Consider the following 20,226-nt stretch of genomic DNA (forward strand, 5'->3'; position numbering starts at 1 on the left):
AATTTAGAGTTCCGGGCGATCCATGCAGAAGGGAGGAAGAGAAGAAAGGGCCGAGGTGGTGAGGACATGGCATTCAGGCCCTGTGGGAAGCCTGTCCTGAGCAATCCCTGATGGGGGAGAGGGGGCGCGAAAGGGCTCTTCCTATCAGGGATGTCGAAATGAGCAGGGTCGGTTCTTTGCCAAGGTGCAGTAATGGGGCACCTCCCATTAGCTCTCGACACTTCCCATAAAAGTCCTGAGGGGCCAGGAAATCAGGCTGGAGGGGCCCCTGGAAACAGACAGTATTGGCAGCACCCACCCCCCCTTGGCCCCCAAGCCCAAGAGTCAGGGGAAATGGCCAGGGGCAGGCACAGTCTCAGGGGAGGCCAGGGTCCGCAGGTCTGGCTAAAGTGGACTGTGGGGGACTCGGCCATCCCTCCAAACAGGAAGGAAGAGCACCCACACTGGCAGCCTCTGGGCCTAAGAGTCTCCAGCTCCCCCCACCGCTTCCCTGCCAGCCCGTCCTTTTCCTGTGTCCCTCCTCTGGGCTGGCACCATCTTAAATCCCACAGCCTGGCTCAGGGGCCGAGGGACCTGCAGCTCCCTTAGTGAAAAGAAAATGGGCTGGAACCAGAGTGACCTAATTAAGGCTCTGACTGCACACCGAGAGGTCATGCGATCTTGGGGACAACCTGAGAAGGTGGTCACTTACCTTTTTCCACATCTCACTTACAGGCGTGTGCCTGTGTGGCATGTGGTCGGTGGCACTGGCAGAGGGAACTGCACAAGTGTCCCATTCCCCAGACAGCCCCGTGGGCAGTGAAGCTCCCCTGGGGCAGTATTTAGGGCCTCAGTGCAGCTCTAGAGGCTGAGCTCAGACTCTCTACAGAGGTCAAGGCACCCCTGTCCCATGCATGGTCCTGGGCCGGCCCTGGGGTGGGCATGGGTCCTGGAGGAAGAAGTTAGCCACACTCAACCATAAAGACCGCCCCTGCTTTCCCAGGAGAAATGCTATGGGTGGGGGACCCTCACAAGAAGTGACAATAACTAACAGATCTAAATGCAATCAATCAGAAATTGGGGGTATGGGAGAGAGGCTGTGGGGGGCCATCATCCAGCAGGGGTGGGGCCCGGCTGGGGGAACCAGAGAGAGAAGAATGCAATGTCCAGCTGGGGCTAGCCTTGAGGGTCACCATGAGGAATTTGGTCTTTGTCCCCTGGGCAATAGGGAGCTACTGAATGTTGTATGTTGCCCCCCCAACCCACAAAGGCTTCTGAAGAGGAAAGCAAGTTCATGAGATCTGGGTTCTGGCAAGAAGTCACAACATGTAGGATGGATGGGGGGAGGCCAGCTGCCCAGGCCTAGGGTGGGTGGTCCAGCGAGGCCTGGAGGTCAGGCAGCCTGCAGAGGCTGTGCCACCATGGCCCCATTTGGCCATGCAGGGGGGAGTGTCAAGGACAGCTGAGATTTGGAGATGGGAATGACATTAATGAGAGTGGCTTGGGGCACAGGGGACAAGAGCACGGGCCACCTGGGCTCAAACCCCAGTTCTACCACTTACACTATGTGTGACATTGGGCAAGTTACCCAGCTTCTCTGTGCCTCGGTTTCCTCAACTGTAAAATGAGCAGTGATGATAGTAGCCACCTCACAGTGTTTATGATGTGTAAACACTAAGAACAGTGTCTGTAGGCCTGTGTTCTGTAAGCACGGCTGTTAGGCGGTGTCAGGGGAGCCTGGTGCTCAGTCAAGTCGGCCATCGTAGGTGGGGTAGGGGGAGCAGGGGCATTGAGGGAGGGGACAGAGACCCTGTCACTGAGGCCAGCTGGGCAGAGCTGGGCAGGATCAGGGGCCCGCGCCTCTTCAAGTCCACAACAGAGCTCACCACGTCACAGAGTTGAGACGGTCAGTAGCCGGATCTTGTTGGTAGAGGGCCATCCTAGGCACCACCAGTGTCCAGTGAGCAGTGCTGGGTGGGGCTGGGGGTCTCCCAGAGCTGTCTAACCCCAGGCCTGGGATCAGCTGCAGCCCTGGGGTCCCTCTGCCATTCCCACTAGGATGGGGCAGAGGGGCCGGCCTTGGGCACGTGGCAGTTTGTAAGTCCCAAAGGATATTCTCCTACTTCCTGCAAAGCTGATCCAAGCTGGCAGAGGGCCAAGGGCGTATCGCTGACCAGAGGCAGCCTTGTGTGGGGAGAGACCAGGCAGCCACACCGCCCAGCAGAGGCGGGGGTCACACTTTGGAATCAGACCCCAGCGCAGCTGGAAGGAGTCCACTGCTCCCTGTCCCTGTCCCCAAGTCTCCAGGAACTGGCCACGAGGAGCTGCTGCTGTCGCTGGCAACCCAGTCCTTACCTCCAAAACCAAAGAATTCACCTTCATTCAGCAACACAGGGGGCAGCTAGGCCGAGACTGAAAGAAAATAAAACCCGGCCCGGACACCCCCCAACACACACAAGCTTCCACCCATGACTTGTACAAAGGCCTCCACGCTGAGAGAGGGGCCCTTAGCAACAGAAGACCGGGCAGCTGCTACAAGGAATGAGACCCTTCAACACACGGCAACTCCCAGCCAAAGATGGCAGCTGGTCCCATGCCCTCACTGCCTCCCCATCTGGAGACTCCTCTGAAAGGAGAGGACATAGAGGCATGGGACTCATGATGATAAAGAGAATAAAGGAGGTTTGGGGAGGGGACGGGGTCTAGGGAAAGGGGAGGTGCCAGTAAATAGTTCTCAAAGACAGAAAGCAGGAGAGGAGTGTAACTGGTGAATCTGCCCAAGGAAGCCAGTTGGGCCCTCCAAACCCGAGGCCAAGTGGCGGGGTTCAGCACCGCCAGGCTCCTTGTAAGAGGGGAGGGCTACTTGAGGCAAAAGTGGGGGATTTACTGAAAGTTGGCCTAGAGGACACTTGACACAGACACACATCCCCCACCCCCATCCCCAGATGCACACACAGCCCTCCCAGCTGCCAGGGACCTACAACTACAAAGAGAGAAATCATAGGGGCTCAATTAAGATGGCAGAAGTGAGTGTCCCAGAGGAAAGACCTCTACATTCAGGCATTCAGGAGCCTGCTCCCCACCTGGTCTCCAGAATCCAAACCTGCCCTCTAAAAGCCCATCCCATGTATGCAAAAACACAGAGGGACACAAGAGAGCCATGGTACTCCGCTCAGGAAAAGGCCCAAAAGAGATGTTGTTGGGGCTGAACCCTCCCTTCCTCACTTACAGAACCCCCACTTTGCCCAGGCACCTGCCCCTCAGGGATGGGAGCCCAATCATGGTCCAATCACAGTCATCACCTTCCTCTGGACAGTCACTGGCCTGAGCGGGCCCATGACCCAGTGCTGGCCAGTGGGAAGCCAGAGTAGATGTGACTTGGGGAACCTCGCCATCCTGCTGCCAGCCCACAGACGAAGCCAACACAAAGACTGGCGGAGAGCAAGAAGGACTGAGCCCGAGTCCTTGATGCCAGCAGCAGCCAGCCATGGCCAAGGGCCACCCTTGTCCTCTGGACTCCGTTACGTGAGATGACGCATCTTTGTTGATCAGTGAGTTTGGGGAGGGTTTTCCACCACTTGAGCCAAAGGCCCCCTCACTAATACACAGCTGAACACACACATGGTCTCAACATTCGTGTTTAAGAACATGCACCCAACCTGTTAGCAGTGATCCCTCGGGAACAGAACAGCACAGGACTCCACTCTCCAAGTCACAAATATCTTTACGATTTTACAAGAAATTTAAAACTGGGAATGTAACACTTTTATAATGAAAAATAATCAAGTTTTCTTTAAGTTGTGAGATTCTAATCCGTTTCCCTCCAAACCAGTGGGTCTCAACTTTGTCTGGGGAAACGGGCCATAAACCCCGCTGTGAGAAGGTAGGGGTCCCCAGCAACTGTTTTTTTTTTGTTTTTTTTTTTTTTTTTTTTTTTAAATTTTATTTATTTTTCCACCAAAGCCCCAGTAGATAGTTGTATGTCATAGCTGCACATCCTTCTAGTTGCTGTATGTGGGACGTGGCCTCAGCATGGCGGGAGAAGCGGGGCGTCTGTGCGCGCCCGGGATCCGAACCCGGGCCGCCAGCAGCAGAGCGCGCGCACTTAACCGCTAAGCCACTGGGCCGGCCCAACCCAGCAACTGTTTGCTTGCAGTTGGAGACCTGATTTCAGAGGGTCCAAAGACTGGAGGTGAAGGACCCCTGCTCTAACCACAGGGCTCAAGGAGGCAGACACCTAAGGCCGAGGTCCATGTGCCACCAAGTTAGCTTTTTTGTGTGTGTGTGTGAGGAAGATTGGCCCTGAGCTAACATCTGTGCCAATCTTCCTCTACTCTGTGTATGGAACACCACCACAGCATGGCTTGATGAGCAGTGTGTAGGTCCGCACCTGGGATCCAAACCTGCAAACCCTAGGCCGCCAAAGCGGAGTGCACGAACTTAACCACTACACCACCGGGCTGGCCCCATGTTTTCCTTTTCATCTGGAGTTTTTAAACCCTTCTTGACCACAGCCTGGCTCACACACACCCTGGACCACCTCTCAGGGGAAGTAACACCAAGGCAGCCCTTCTGAGGGTGCAGAATGTCACACTGGGGTCCTCAGCTGTGGGGCGCCAGCTGTCCAGCCCACTTAGTTGGCAGGAGGAGAAGATGCATTTGCTGCTCCTGCTCCAGCACTAACCTTCCAGAAGCAACTCTGGGGTCCTGGAGCTCTGGCCTTACTCTGCCCTCTGGCTCTGCCTCTGGCTCTTTCCCCCTTGGGACCTGAGGTCTGCCCAGTGACGGGGGAAAGGCGGAGAAATGAGGAAGGGGTTGAGTGAGACCACCAACAGATTCACAGGGCTTGGGATTCAGAACATTCCGAAATAACCGCCTAGAGCAAATCCTGCTCACTGAGTTTTATCGGGACACAGCCATGCCATTCATGTATTGACTGTGGCTGCTTTCTGTCAAAATGGCGGAGTTGAGAGTGACAGAGACCCCAGGGACCACAGTCCAAATAGATTAACTACCTGGCCTTTTACAGACCGAGTTTGCCCATCCCTGACCTAGAAGGAAACTTGAAGGTCACATAGCCCATCCCCCAGCCTCTCAAGAGTTTTCAACCCTTCCCTGCTGCAAACCTCTCACTCCAAGATGTCAGACCACTTACCTTCCAACGGAACTCCAGAGAAAGGGGCTCACCATCTTTGAGACAATTCTTTCCATTTCTCAACAACTCCAACCATGAGAAATTTCTTTCTTCTCTACATTGAACCAAAGCTGTGGCTTCCTTTCACTGTGCCCTCATTGCCCGCCTTCTGCCCTCTGAGGTCGCACAGGTCCCCATCACACTTCAATTTCTCAGCCCCCATCCTTTGGGTCCAGGAGCCTCAGCCCCAGGGCCTTCCATCCATCAAGAGCCTGACTCCCTTCCCAGTCCTGGCTGGCTGCTCTTCCCTGGCTGTGTCCAGAAAGACCAGGCCCCCCGCCTTGAATGCAGCAGCCTGAAGTTGGAGTGCCCCCAGCATCCTCGCAGGGTCTGCTAGGCTAATGGGTGTCTTGTACATAGGTGGAGCTGGCTTTTCCAGGACTTGCAGCCCTCCTTGTCAAGCAGCATCATGTTAAATCCAGCCCATTGTAAGAGCTTGTTGAGCTTCTCAAGGGCAGAGACCCCTCTGGATCAATCTGTATAATCCTAGTACCTGACAGGTGCTTAGCTGAATGAATGAGAAAATGAATGAATGAATAGCTCATAAACTGTAGGTGAGAAAGAGGCTCATCACTATGGTACCACAGGAGCAGATGTTAGCAAACATGTGGACAGTGATGGCCGTGGGAGCACAGGGATGGGAGCACTGGGGAAGGGGTCACAGAAGGTCCGTGCAGCCTTGGAACCAACCAGTCACTGAGGGCCCTCGGGTCCATGTCTTGGCAGGTCATGAGCACAGGTTGGTTTCATCCTGCAGGATGGCACGGTCCACACTCCAACAACTCAGATATCCCTGTATGAGGGCCTGCCAAGGAGCATCTAGAATTTAGGACCAGCAGTGCCCTTCCATCTCCAGCACTCAAGGGACACAGGAGCAGGAGGAGGCTGCAGAGGCTTGTTCCAGGAGGACTGTATAATGTGGAGGAGGCTGACACTGTGAGTGTGAGTGTATGTGGGAGTGGGTGTGAGTGTGAGCACGCCTGTAGGCACGTGTGAGTGTGTAAGGGTGCATGTGATGCACAGATACTCACAAAGCAGGAAGCTAAAAGCAAGCAATGTGCAAAAGCTAGCCTGTGTGCTGGGCTCCTGAACTGAGCATCTCTCCCCGAGTCGTGGACAGGCCCGCAGCCACTAGCTCCCAAGACCCGATTCATCCAACACGTCTTTAGAGACCCACTGGCTCAGCCATGCAGTGAAAACCACACATGGTACAGGCCCATGGAAACCAGATCCCCTCAAATTCAACAGAAGAAGGTATTTCTATTTACTAGCTAGACTGGGGGTACCACAGGGCTAAGAGTATAAATAAAGTTAGAGTTCCCTGGACCTTATAGCTTCGAAACCAGGCACTTGATTAATCTTGCAAGGGAGAAAGGGAAAAGGACTTTTTTTCTTGCATAATGTGAGATTTTAAGAAGTTACTCAATTTCTAATTTAATCATTCCATTTCAAATTCCCTTCATTCAAATTCTCATAAAATGTGATGGCTCTGTAATGAGGAGGGTGGAGGAGACTTGAGAGAGGGAGAGAGGGGGAGAGAGAGAGAGAGAGAGTTTCCCTGCAAAGGTAAAACTGCCAGAAGCTGTGGAACTTCCTTCCAGCTCCTCTCCATCACGTTCATCACACGTGCTGGGCAAATAAGAACCACCAGTGCTTAAACCCGTCTAAGAAACAGTTCCAAGCCACAATGTCTTTCTGCCAGAGACCAAGGCCCCCAAACAGAAGCCAGCCAGGGTTCTGGCTGAATGCCCCCCAGGAATTCAGACAAGCCCCGGGTTCTCTCGCCCCACCCTCCACCCAGAACAGTCAAACGTGCGAAATCCACTGCAGGCGAGGGAATCTTTTTTTTTTTTTATAATTTTTTAAATTTATTTATTTTTCCCCCCAAAGCCCCAGTAGATAGTTGTATGTCATAGTTGCACATCCTTCTAGTTGCTGTATGTGGGACACGGCCTCAGCATGGCCGGAGAAGCGGTGCGTCGGTGTGCACCCGGGATCCGAACCTGGGCTGCCAGCAACGGAGCGCACGCACTTAACCGCTAAGCCACGGGGCCAGCCCAAGGCGAGGGAATCTCACCTCTGTGGTGGACCACAGTGGACTGAAGCTACGACTGGGAGTCAGAGGCTCTCGCCCTTCTCTAAGGGGAAAGAGCACAACTTCCATGTATTCCCGCCTGCCTGTCCCATCTTTGAAGTCAGTTCACTCAACAGATCCAGATGAGAATGCGGGAGCGCCTCACCACCACCCCCCCGTAAATCTCCTTATTAACAGGGCTCATTTCGCCTCTTTGGGAAATTCCCAGCCCTCCTACACTCCTTTCTCCTTCCCTCAGAGAGGAGTCTAAGGAGGAGGACAGGAAATGGGGTTGGTTGGGGGGGTTAGGGGGTACAAGAAAGAAGAGTTTCACGACAACCTCGCCTTTTCGGGGTTCAGTGCTGATGCAGGAATTGGGGCTGGCAGCACATCCGTGACATCATCATTTCAGATTCTTAATAAAAAGACAACTTTCCCAGAGCCAAAGGCCCCTCTCCCACCCTCTCTTTGGGGACCTGAAACACGAGCTTTTAGTGTGCTGCAAAAACATCACAGCTGCACGTTAAGATGCTGCACTGGAGTCCTGCCCCTAAGTGGCTGCCCTCTCATTACCTCCCTTTGAAACAGGCCCCTGGATAAGCCCGGGGTAATTAAAATTTCCTGTCTAACCTTGACCACTCTGCCAGCTCGGATTACAGCCCTGGACACACACTGTAGAGTCAGTTTCTTCTGGGCCCTTCTCACTCTTCGTTTAAAATCAGGCCACTATTCTGTTGGCTCAGGCTATCCAGTAACACGCTTGGAAACAGAGAGGGAACTTTCTCTGGCGGGGCTGATGACGCTTCTGGCTTCCCACACTCATTAGAAAATTCTCTTTCTTCTACCATACACCACTTAGGAGCCAAGACACAAAGGCAAATGACCCCCACTCCAAGAACCCAACAGGCGCACAGGCTGAGAAGGATCCAGTTTTTTTTTAACCTCGAAAATGTAAGAAATCCCTAAGCAAAATACTTTTAAGTAGGAAAATCAGATTGAAAAGAGCAAAAGATGTTTTGCAGTATCTGCATGAATCTATCAGGCCCAGAGGAAAAAGAATGGGTGTACTTTGTACGGGTCAAGTCAGGTACTCTAAGGTGATATCAGAATCTGGATCTAGAAACTCTGATTAGAAGTGAAATTCTTGCTGAAAGTAAGTGCACTCCTGGCACGAGTGGGGGGTTTTCTGTTGGTTTTGTTTTTTGCCATTAGATGGCAACTTCATTTGAATTAGGATTGGGCTTTGGGACAACTGACCTCCCTCTGTTGGGGGCAGGAATCATGCTGGCTTTGGTTAAGTCTCTGACATTGACTGACCCCACTCTGTTGGGGGCAGGAATCATGCTGGCTTTGGTTAAGTCTCTGACATTCTTAAACCCAAGGGCCTCCTTGGGAGGACCCCCTACTCCCCTCCCCACGCCCCCAGGATGTGAGGAGGAGACCATCATGGTGCCGAATGGACTGGGCATCTCCACTCACTCACAGTAATGGGTTGAATAGGGTCCCCCCAAAACTCATGGCCACTCAGAACCTCAGAATGTGGACTTATTTGGAAATAGGGTCTTTGCAGATGCAACAAATCAAATTAAGATGAAGTCATGCTGGATTAGAGTGGGCCCCAAGTCCAATGACTAGTGTCCTCATAAGAAGCCCTTATGAAGACACACACAGGGAGAACGCCATGGGACTACGGAGGCAGAGGTTACAGTGATGCGTCTATAAGCCAAGGATGCTCCGGACGGCTGGCAACCACCAGAAGCTAGGAGAGAGGCAAGGAAGGATGCTCCCCAGGGCCTTTGGGGCAAGCACGGCCCTGCTGACACCTCGATTTCAGATTCCAGTCTCCAGAATGTCGAGAGAATAAATTTCTGTTGTTTTAAGCCACCCAGTTTGTGGTATTTTGTTACAGCAGCCCTAGCACACTCATCCGCTCACCCAGCAGTGGAGCGAGTAAATCCCTTCAACAGAACCCGGAAGGGTGCACACCAGGCAGGGCACAGTCCCAGGGGGACTGGTTACTCACCAAGCAGCCAGGTCGCCACTCCACAGCTCAAATTGCAGGTGAAATTGACTTCAAAGGATAAACCAGACATTGCAAAGTGTTTGTGAATTATTAAACAAAAAATGACAAAAAATTTGCACATCCACCAAAATTACAGCTATGTGATAATCTGAAAAATAGTGACTCAAACCTACTGGGCCCTCACCATGTGCCAAGCGTCGAACTAACTGCTTCACATATCTTTATTTAATTCCCACAATAATCCCACAAGGCAGGTAGTATTCTAGCCCCGCTTGACAGAAGGGGAGACTGAGGCACAGGGCTTTTCCATAACCTGCCTAAAGTCACCTTCCAGGTAGCAAGCGGTAGAGTCAGAGTCTGAACCCAGGAAGCAGGGCTCCCAAGGTCATGCTCTTAACAGCCTCACGACACCGCTTCTGCAGTGGATAAAATGTGGAAAGTCATTCCATGGAAAAGAAGTCAGTGGGTCATATGTTCTTTGGGATTTTTAACATGTTTGCATTTTTTACTTACTTAAGCATAGAAACCAAGGAAAAAGAAAAAGGGAGGAAGAGACCATGCTTCAACTGGGACAGAAGTGTGGTAATGACCAGCTGCTGGCTGGACGGGGTGTTGCCACAGCTGACCCACTCATGGGGCAGGGAGAAGAGTCGAGGAGGGGTTGACATGTGTGGGGTTCCTGCGGGCAGCATAGGAGCCCAGGAGGCCCCCACAAAGGGGTTTCCTTGCCCAGTCCTCAGCAAATGGTCAAGGCAGCTGCAGGTAAGGGTCAATGCAAGAGTGGGTGTGGGGAAGGGGCAGTGAGCAATTCGGTTTTCAAGAGGACCTACCTAGATGCAGTTTTTAATTTTTTTTTTTGAGTCATGCAGCTAAAAAACAGTCATGCAGGACAGCAGGGAGAGGAAAACATGAAAGAGGGCCAGTCGGGAATCTGGGCTGGGCTGTGAGTTAAGCCGGGACCAAGGAGCTCATCAGCAGGCTGCGGAGGGCTAGCTACAGGACAGGCGGCACTGCCAGGCCACGACAGGTGGCAAATCCCCAAATGCCAAGCCTCACAGCAGCCTTCCGGGTGGGAGGGGGGCCCACGTTCTGCCCCAGACTAGGCCAGGCAGCAGGGTGCAGGTGGCCCCCCGGGGCTGACAGCTCCGGCAGAGGAGGTCCCAGAGCCAGCCGGCTGCCCAGAATGAGCTCGAAGTTGCTGGAAGGCAGGTAGCCCAGGGGGTGGCAAAGGGGCTGGGCTGACCTAGTAACTGCAGACACATCAAGGCCCCCTCATAAGAACAAGAGTTTGGGGCCGGCCCCGTGGCTTAGCGGTTAAGTGCACGTGCTCCACTGCTGGCCACCTGGGTTTGGTTCCCGGGTGCGCACTGGTGCACCGCTTCTCTGGCCATGCTGAGGCCGCGTCCCACATACAGCAACTAGAAGGCTGTGCAACTATGACATACAACTATCTAGTGGGGCTTTGGGGAAAAAAAAGAGGAGGATTGGCCATAGATGTTAGCTCAGAGCCGGTCTTCCTCAGCAAAAAGAGGAGGATTAGCACGGATGTTAGCTCAGGGCTGACCTTCCTCACAAAAAAAAAAGAATGAGAGTTTGTCCATCAGCTAGAGTCACTGCATGTGCCGGGCACCGAGGGTGGATGAGGATGAAAACCTGAGCTGCGTCAGGGTGTCCAGGTGACAAAATCTCCCAGACTGGGGAGCCCCTGACTCTGGCGGGTAGGGAGAGCGGAGTTTCAGCTGCCTCCCAGGTGGAGGAAACGGGCAGAAGCACCTGAGGGCAAAGCCAGTAGGCTCAGCTGAAAGGTGCTGAGTCGGTGGAAGCTCGGGGGGCGGGGCCGAGGAGTCCCTGTCTTTATAGGGTGAGTGTAGCCTGAAGGGGGGCAGGGTGGGGAGGGTTGTGGATGGACACAGGGCCTGGAGCCAAAGTGGGGGGATGGTCTTCAGCAAAAGGCCCCGTTCTATGTCGCACACCAACTCACCCCCCCCATTCATCTCACTCAGTTCTCCCAAAACCCCACGAAAGGAACTATGGCCCCATTTTACAGATGAAAAGACACAAGTGGTTAAGAAACTTGCCTGTGATCACAGCTAATGATTCTAGAATGAGGGCGCTATGTCCCCACCGTCCCCAAACTCATGACAGATAATTGGGTCTTGACGCCAGGTTTAAGAGGGGGCTTTTCCAAACCACTGTGGGGGAAGAAAGGCAGCATTCTCCTAGTGGCCCCTGCCCCTGGCAGCCGCAGCAGCTCCCTGGCCCTTGTGGGAAGGTGGTATGTGTGCCTGTTTCACCAGCAAGAAAACTAAGTCTTAGTGGGGTTATATAGCTTAGGCCCTGTCTGACCCTATGCCTCTCTGGCTGCAAAGGCAACACTGTTCCCCCTGTCACGCTGGTGCCTCCAAGGACATGGGGGACAATCCCCAGGAAGGTTTCTTTGCAACAGCCTGTACCTCAGATCCCACGCCCTGGTGACGGGAGCTGCCAGTCCTGCCTCAGGACACTAATGGCTGAAGGTCAACAAAGCAGCAGGTCCGAGCTGGACCACAGTCAGGTCCAGGATGGAGTGTGAAGGTCGTTCACAGCCACCAGCACGAGTCCCTCCTTCCTCACTAAGAGCCCCTAGATGTGCCCGTGAAAGCCATTCTTCCCCACTGCTGTCCCCTGCTAGGGGCAGGGCTGCACTCCCACTGCCGGGATGGGGCACGTGGCTCAGGCCTGGCCAACCAGAACGAGAATTCCCCTGCCACAGTAATTGGTTCAGAGCCAGTAAGAAACAATAGTAACGCTATAAAAAAAGAGAGAGACACACACACACATACACACAATGAGGCCTTTGCTGTGGTTACTCTTTCCCACTGGACTTACTGGAGCTCCTGTGGCCACACTGCCAACACCAGGGATAAGCCGCCTGAGACTCGGGACAATACAGAGAAGAAACTGGCTTAAGAAAAAGAGAAATGAAGTACTGATGGCATCATCTGAGCTCCTAGATCCAGCCACACCTGACACCAGTCCTTTTTAGTTTTACGAGCCCATTAATCCCCTTTTTGTTTATGCCAATTTTGGTTGAAAGTGACAGAAAACCCAACCTAAAATTCTGACGGACACAGCAGTTCTGGAGAAAGAAGTACCACACACAGGCTGCACTGCCAGCTCTGGTGGGATCCCAGACCACACATGCCTTCCTTTTAGTTTGACTCTGTTGCACTACCTGTTTCCTCACGGATGCCACCTTGCTTGGTTTCCCAAGACCCTCTGACTCTGTGGACTCCCTTTATTACTCTTAGGCAGCCAACTAACAAACAAACTTATCCTTTCAAAGATTGTTCTGCAGAAAAAAATAATAGTAATAAAAATAAATAAATAAAAGAAACCCAAGTCACCGCAAAGCCACCAGAAGATGAAGGTCCCCAAGATGCCCTCCCTGAAGCCAGCTGGACTGGGGAGGAACTGCTGGGACCTGGAAGCAGCTGTGCCAAAGCAGTCTTCCCCTGAAAGGCACAACCCCAATCAAAGGGGCTCTGTCAAACCATTCACCGTCTCCCGCCCGGTGCCTCCTATCTCTCGCCCCAACTCAGCCTTCGTTAATTTCCCGACCTAGACCCACCAGGCGTGAGCACCAGAGAACAGCGCCTGGAAGCCAGGGACCGGCAGGAAGCCGAGGAGGCGCGGAGGCTCCGGGAGCCAGGCTCTGGCGACCTCTTCGCAGGGGCTGTGGCTGGACAACAGCCCAGCCTCAGGAAGGGGCCGAGGCTCCGGCCACAGAGCGCCGGCCACAGCGCCTTTAAATAGAACCTCCATGCGGGAGGACAGACACATTCCAAGCGCTTTTTAAAACGCCCCAAGCATGACCTGGCCGGGCGGCCTCCGCTCCCCCAGGCGTTTTTCCGGTCTTGGCCCAATTCTGGAAATAATATTAATAGCTCGGTTAGGAGCTTGCGGTGTGCAAAATACTTTATGGCCTTAAAAGGCAGGGACGATTACTGCCCCCACTCTCCAGAGGAGGAAACTGAGGCCCAGGGAGTTTCCAGGCTGCAAGGCCGACTAGTGGGGGCTCTCTAGGCTGCCTCCATCGCCCGGGCTTGGGGCGCACCTGCAGCTCCCCCGCCCGGTGGGGCTTACACAGCAGGACAGGAATGAGCCCCCGCGGGACCGGCTGCCCGCTGCCACGTCCGGTTCCGACGGGCCCCTCTTGCCCAAAGGCGAGAAGGGAGAAAATAGACAAGGTGACACCCCCAGGAGGCACCCCGGACGCGCTCGCTCCAGGAACGTCCTGATCTTTCGCTACGAGTTTAACGAACTTCCAGTACTCAGCCTTTGTTGGTTCATCAGACCCCGCGCAGTAGCCAAGGATAACTTTCCTCTTTTGTTTTAAAAGATAAAAGGACAAGGGGGTTAATTTCTCCCTTGGGAGATAAAGCTGGCAGGTGAGGCGCAGCACGTCTCAGTTTCCTAGAAGTTGTGCTCGGGACAAATCTCGGAACAAGCCGCCGGAGGGGGCGGGGCCGGCCATCGGGACCTGGGACCCGGGCTCGGCTACCCCAGGGGAACTTCCGAGCTCGGTCAGGGAGAGCTGCGGCTCCTGCTCTCGGTTTCGCAGCCGGGCCGGGTCCCCCAGTCGCGCCGGGATAGACTCGCGGCGCGCAGGATCTGGAGGCGTTGGGTTAAATGCTAAATGTACCCCCGGAACCCCTGCACTCTCCCACCCTGTCCCACCAAAGCGGGGCCCGGGACTCGGGACCCACCGCCCCCTCGCCGCTCCCTCCCTCCCGGGTCCCGGGCGCAGGGTCCTCGGGGGCGCACGGCGCAGGGCTGCGCGGGACGCTCACAGTTTAAACATGTTCTCCAGGTCCTTGACGAGGCGGCGGCTGAACTCCGGGAACTCGGTGTAGGGGTGGAAGACCTTGCAGCGGCGGGGCCGCGCCGCGCCCTCGTTGATGTCCAGCCGTCGGCTCAGCTGCGCGCTCAGCTCGGCGTCGGCGCTGGCCGTGGGAGCCCGGGCGGGGGGCTCGGGCTCCGGCTCCGGGGCTGTGGCGGCGCCGGGCGCGGGCTGGGGGCCGCCCTCCTCCGCCTCCTCCCGCTGCAGTCGCCGCTGCAGCTTGCGCGCCAGCTCCTCGCTGGCCATGGCGGCAGATCTGGGGACGCGGGAACACGGGACCCGGCGCGGGGACTGAGCGGACGGCGTACTCCTCGCAGGCTCGCGGCTCTGCGACACTCTGCCCAGGCGCCTGGGACCTGGCGGTTGGGTGGAACCGCGGGCGGGGGAGAGGGGCGGGCGGGGCGGAGCCGCGGCTTTAAGGAGGCGCCAGGGCTCTGGGACCGCCCGCCCGGCCAGAGGCCGCAGGTGTCTGCGCGTCCCGGGGACCTCGACCCGCTCCCCGGCGCTCCAGACTGGAGGCTGACTGTCCCTCGGGACCGGGCGTGGACCCTCAGATCAACTCTGACCTTGCCGCCCGCGTCCGCTCCGGGGGAGCCCGGGGACTCTGCTGTCCCCGGGGGAACGGCAGCGGGAAAAAGTTTCGCGACCTATGGGGCGGTTCCTTTCTCCTCCCCCAGAAGTGCCCCAACTGGAGGCGCTCGCGGCCTGGGACAGGCTGGGGGGGAGGGGGGGAGCCGAACGACCCCGGGTGACATCCATGTGTCCCCATGGCCGGGAGTGGCACCCACCGGTCGCGAGGTCTGGGCGTGGGAGGTGCCCGCAGGGAGCGGGGGGAGGAGGGAGCTGCGTTTCAAACACTCATTGCAAAGAAATGTTTCCAAAACATACTAAAAATACTAAAAACAAATAAGCAAACAGAAGAAAGAATAAGGGAGACAAAACTCGTGGTTCCCTGGAGGTAAGACACCAGGGCGGCTTCAGGGGCTGCGACGTTTTCTGTGAAACATACAAGAAGGAAAAGAAAAAGAAGCTTGAAAATAAAGAAATAAATCAGCATTTTAAACCAGAGGGTGAAAACAAGTGTAGTCACTCTCCCTAAGGAAGGCTGATGCGAGTAGCTGTTACATCAGCCGAGTTGAGAAGAATCATGTAAACATGGTCCGCCCCCGCCGGGATGGACTCTATTCTGACCTCCTCGCGGCTGCTGACCCCGGGGTGTGCCTGTGACCCTGCCAGGCTGTGGGCTCCTGAGACCCGAGACCGGCCTTTGGCATGCGTGTGTAGGGCCAGGGAGGCCCTGGCAGGGATTCCAGGCATCTGTAGAGGCCTAGTGGGAAAAAACAAAGTGTTAGGGAAAATATTGTTTTTAAATAAAGGTATCAAAATCTTTTAAACATCCCTACTAAACAATTTGATTTGGTTCTGCAAAAGCAGCCTTTTCTACATCAGATTTTATGTTTGAAATGGAGATTGATGGACCCCTTTGAATATGTCACTGGGCGCCACCCTTCCTGACCTGGTGATGGTGACTGGCTTTGCTTTGCTGTCACTTCTGTTTTGAGCACTTCATATGTGACATATTTCACATACACACCAAAGAAAGATTTAAAATTCTTAATAGTCTCCATCCACAAGAAACTTTGCCTGAGTAGGTAATAAAAAATGTAGACAATCATTTTACACACTAAAATTTACCACACTTTACATTAAATTTAAAGACTCTAATAGCTCTCCCTTTTCTTTCATTTACAAACACAATGTTGAAAATTCTCATGTTAATGAGAGTGGATTTTGAAGGCAATTAGACTTTTTCATTTAAGTGCTTCCAAATGAGGAAGCACTATTTGTTTTCACAGCTTTGTTGAGGTGTCATTAATATACAAAAAACTGCACGTATTTAATGTATACAATTTGCTGACTGTGTGCATGCATGAAAACCCATGATGATGGCATCATGTGGTGATGTGGCATCACCACAATCAAGATAGTCAACACATCCATCACCTCCCCAAGTTTCTTTGTGCCCTTCTGGTTTTTGGTTTTTGCAGTTTTTTGGTAAGAACACTTAACGTGAGATCCACCCTCTTAATAACTTTTAAAGAGCACAATGCCACATTGTTAACTACAGGCTCTATGCTGCATAGCAGCTCTCTAAGGACGCACTTTGGCATAATGTGCATGTGTAATACAAGCTGTCAGCTGGGTGCCACTCAAAAGGCACTTCACCTGCAAGGGGCAAAGTTTGGGGGCTATGCCCACCAGGCACCTCTCAAGTCTCCCCACCACTGAGGTAGGGGCGGAGGATGGAATACCTCCTAGGCTGTGCCCACCCCTGGCAGCAAAGCAGCAGGTACCCTTGATGCTCACCAGGGAACACCTGCCCCCCACCCCAGGAATGAAGTCTCAGCATCTCACTAGTGACCCAAGGCAGATTACAGTCACGGCCACAGCTGGAAGAGCCCTGCCGTCCATCTTCCCTTTTCCGGTGTCCGGCTGGCTGCCTGACAAAGAATTCAGAACGAGGGGCCGGCCCCATGGCCTAGCGGCTAAGTGCGCGAACTCCACTGCTGGCGGCCCAGGTTCGGATCCCAGGCGCGCACCGACACACCGCTTCTCCGGCCACGATGAGGCCGCGTCCCACATACAGCAACTAGAAGGATGTGCAACTACGACATACAACTATCTACTGGGGCTTTGGGGGGAAAAAAATAAAATAAATAAAAATTAAAAAAAAAAAAGTTTGGGGTGGGTGTTAACTGCTCTCCCACAATCCTGTTATCACGTTGTAAGGAAAGCCAGTCTCAGACTAAATTCTGCTAAACATAAAGATATTTATTAAACCAACATTCCCAGTGAGCAGACAAGAAACAGCTCAGACAACCTATTCTATAAGTTCAATGAAGTCTCAAATCCTGGCTCTCGGCCTTCTTAGGAGACCCAACGAAGCCTTTCACCAGAGGCCGACTCACATCCTAGAGACCAGATTCCTTGCCTTATTTATGGGCAACATCAAATAACCAGAAATCTCCTAAATCAATGGCTAAAAACTAGTCCATTAAAGATCATGCCTCAGGGGCAGGTTACAAGCTTTGCTGGATTCCTCTGTCCTGTGCTGTGTGGGTGGGGAGTGATTTTAAACTATTTTAGGCAATCCATATATCTTGAATAACAATACTTTTAATTTCATCAATGAGAGACCATGTTTAACATTCATCAGTTTAGTCAATGAGCCGCTATATTCACCAATGTTCTTTTATTTTTTATTTTTATTGAGGTGACATTGGTTTATAACATTATATAAATTTCAGGTGTACATCATTATATTTCCATTTCCGTGTAGACTACATCATGTTCACCACCCAAAGACTAATTACCATCCATCACCACACACACATGCCCTTTTACCCCTTTTGCCCTCCTCCCTCCTCTCTTCCCCTCTGGTAACCATCAATCTAATCTCTGTATCTATGTGTTTGTTTGTTGTTGTTGTTGTTTTTATCTTCCACTTATGAGTGAAATCATATGGTATTTGACTTTCTCTGTCTGACATTTCACTTAGCGTAATACCCTCAAGGTCCTTCTATGTTGTCACAAATGGCAAGATATCATCTTTTTTATGGTTGAGTAGTATTCCATTGTGTATATATACCACATCTTCTTCATCCATTCATCTGTTGATGAGCACTTAGGTTGTTTCCAAATCTTGGCAATTGTGAATAATGCTGCAGTGGACATAGAGGTGCATATATCTTTTCAACTTAGTGGTTAATACCCAGCAGTGGAATAGCTGGATCCTTCTATTCTTAATTTTTTGAGGAATCTCCATACTGTTTTCCATAGTGTCTGCACCAGTTTACACTCCCATCAGCAGTGTATGAGGGTTCTTTTTTCTCCACGTCTTCTCCAACACTTGTTATTTTTTGTCTTTTTTTTTTTTTCTTTTTGGTGAGGAAAATTAGCCCTGAGCTAACATCTTTTGCCAATCCTACTTTCCTTGCTGAGGAAGATTGGCCCTGGGCCAACATCCGTGCCTTCTCCTACTTTATATGTGGGACCTCTGCCACAGCACTGCTTGATAAGCAGTGTGTAGGTCCACGCCCGGGATCCGAACCCACGAACTCCAGGCCACCGAAGTGGAGCGTGTGAACTCAACCACTAGGCCACCAGGCCATCCCCTCTTGTCTTTTTAATAATAGCCATTCTGATGGGTGTGAGATGGTATCTCATTGTAGCTTTTTTTTTTTTGCAGGGAAGGATTCGTCCTGACCTAACATCTGTTGCCAATCCTCCTTTTTTTTTCTTCTCCCCAAAGCCCCAGTGCATGGTTGTATATCTAGTTGTAAGTCTTTCTTGTTCTTCCACGTGAGCTGCTGCCACAGCATGGCAACTGACGGGTGGTGTGGTTCTGAGACTGGGAAGTGAACCCGGGCCGCTGAAGTGGAGAGAGAGGAACTTTAACCACTAGATCATCAGAGCTGGCCCTCTCATTGTGGTTTTCATTTGCATTTCCCTAGCAATTAGATATGTTGAACATCTTTTCATGTGTCTGTTGGCTATCTATATATCTTCCTTGAAAAAATGTCTGTTCAGATCCTTGCCCATTTTTTAATGGGGTTGTTTGTTTTTTGGTGTTGAGTTGTATGAGTTCTTGATATATTTTGGATATTAACCCCTTATTAGATATATGATTTGAAAATGTCTTCTCCAAATTATTAGGCTGCCTTTTTATTTTGTTGATGATTTCCTTTGCTGTGCAGAAGCTTTTTAGTTTGATGTAGTTCTATTTGTTTATTTATTCTTTTGCTTCCCTTGCCTGTTCCGACATGGTATCAAAAAGATACTGCTAAGACGGGTGTCAAAGATCGTATTGCGTATGCTTTCTTCTAGGAGTTTTATGGTTTCAGGTCTTACATTCAAGTCTTTAATCCATTTTTAGTTAATTTTTGTGTATAGTGTAAGGTAATGGTCTCCTTTCATTCTTTTGTGTGTGGCTGTCCAGTTTTCCCAGCACCATTTATTGAAGAGACTTTCCTTTCTCCATTGTATGTCCTTGGCTCCCTTGTTAAAAATTAGCTGTCTATAGACATGTGGGTTTGTTTCTGGGCTCTTGATTCTGTTCCATTGATCTGTGTGTCTGTTTTTGTGCCAGTATCGTGCTGCTTGGATCACTATAGCTTTGTAGTATATTTTGAATTCAGGGAGCGTGATACCTCCAGCTTTGTTCTTTTTTCTCAGGACTCCTTTGGCAATTCGGGGTCTTTTCTTGTTCCATATACATTTTAGGATTCTTTGTTCTATTTCCACGAAAAAGGTCCTTGGGACTTTGATAGGAATTGCATTGAATCTGTAGATTGCTTTAGGAAGTATTCACCAATATTTTGTTTTGTTTTGTTTTGTTTTTTATTTTTTGAGGAAGATCAGCCCTGAGCTAACATCCATGCTAATCCTCGTCTTTTTGCTGAGGAAGACCGGCTCTGAGCTAACATCTACTGCCAATCCTCCTCCTTTTTTTCCCCAAAGCCCCAGTAGATAGTTGTATGTCATAGTTGCACACCCTTCTAGTTGCTGTATGTGGGATGGGACCTCAGCATGCCCGGAGAAGCGGTGCGTTGGTGCGCGCCCAGATCTGAACTCGTGCTGCCCCATAGCGGAGCGCGTGTGCACTTAACCACTAAGCCACGGCCGGCCCCCACCCATGTTTTTTAAAAAACATTTCTGAAATCATTATGCTAATTAGCAAATCAAGCTTTTGTTATTGATCAAGATAATGGATAACAGACAGACTTGTATTGGCCACACCTGGAGTGAGAGATCTGCTATCATGTTGGCTGATACCCCTGGACCATGTGTTCTTTTTTTTTTCTTAATTAAGGTAAAATTTACAAAACACACAACCATTTTAAGTGTACAATTCAGTGGCATTTAATGCATTCACAATGTTGTGCAACCACCATCTCTCTCTAGTCTTAAAACTTTTTCATCATCCCAGAAGAACACCATGTACCCATTAAGTAATCACTCCCCATCCCCTCTTCCTCCCATCCCCTGGTAACCACTAATCTGCTTCTGTCTCC

At 51.9% G+C, this 20,226-nt stretch overlaps 1 protein-coding gene across 1 annotated transcript in view; it reads right to left on the reverse strand.

Moving 5' to 3' along the window:
- EFHD1 (EF-hand domain family member D1) overlaps positions 1–14,470 on the reverse strand; it is a 41,150-nt gene extending 26,680 nt beyond the window's left edge. The window contains exon 1 of the mRNA XM_014785400.2: positions 14,103–14,470. Coding sequence (XP_014640886.1) covers positions 14,103–14,398 — 296 coding nt within the window. The 5' untranslated portion in view covers positions 14,399–14,470. The remainder of the gene's footprint in view (positions 1–14,102) is intronic.
- Positions 14,471–20,226: the final 5,756 nt, after the last annotated feature.

This window comes from Ceratotherium simum, chromosome 37 (genome assembly GCF_057802395.1).
Source record: "Ceratotherium simum simum isolate JZ-2026a chromosome 37, ASM5780239v1, whole genome shotgun sequence".
Taxonomy (NCBI): Eukaryota; Metazoa; Chordata; class Mammalia; order Perissodactyla; family Rhinocerotidae; genus Ceratotherium; species Ceratotherium simum.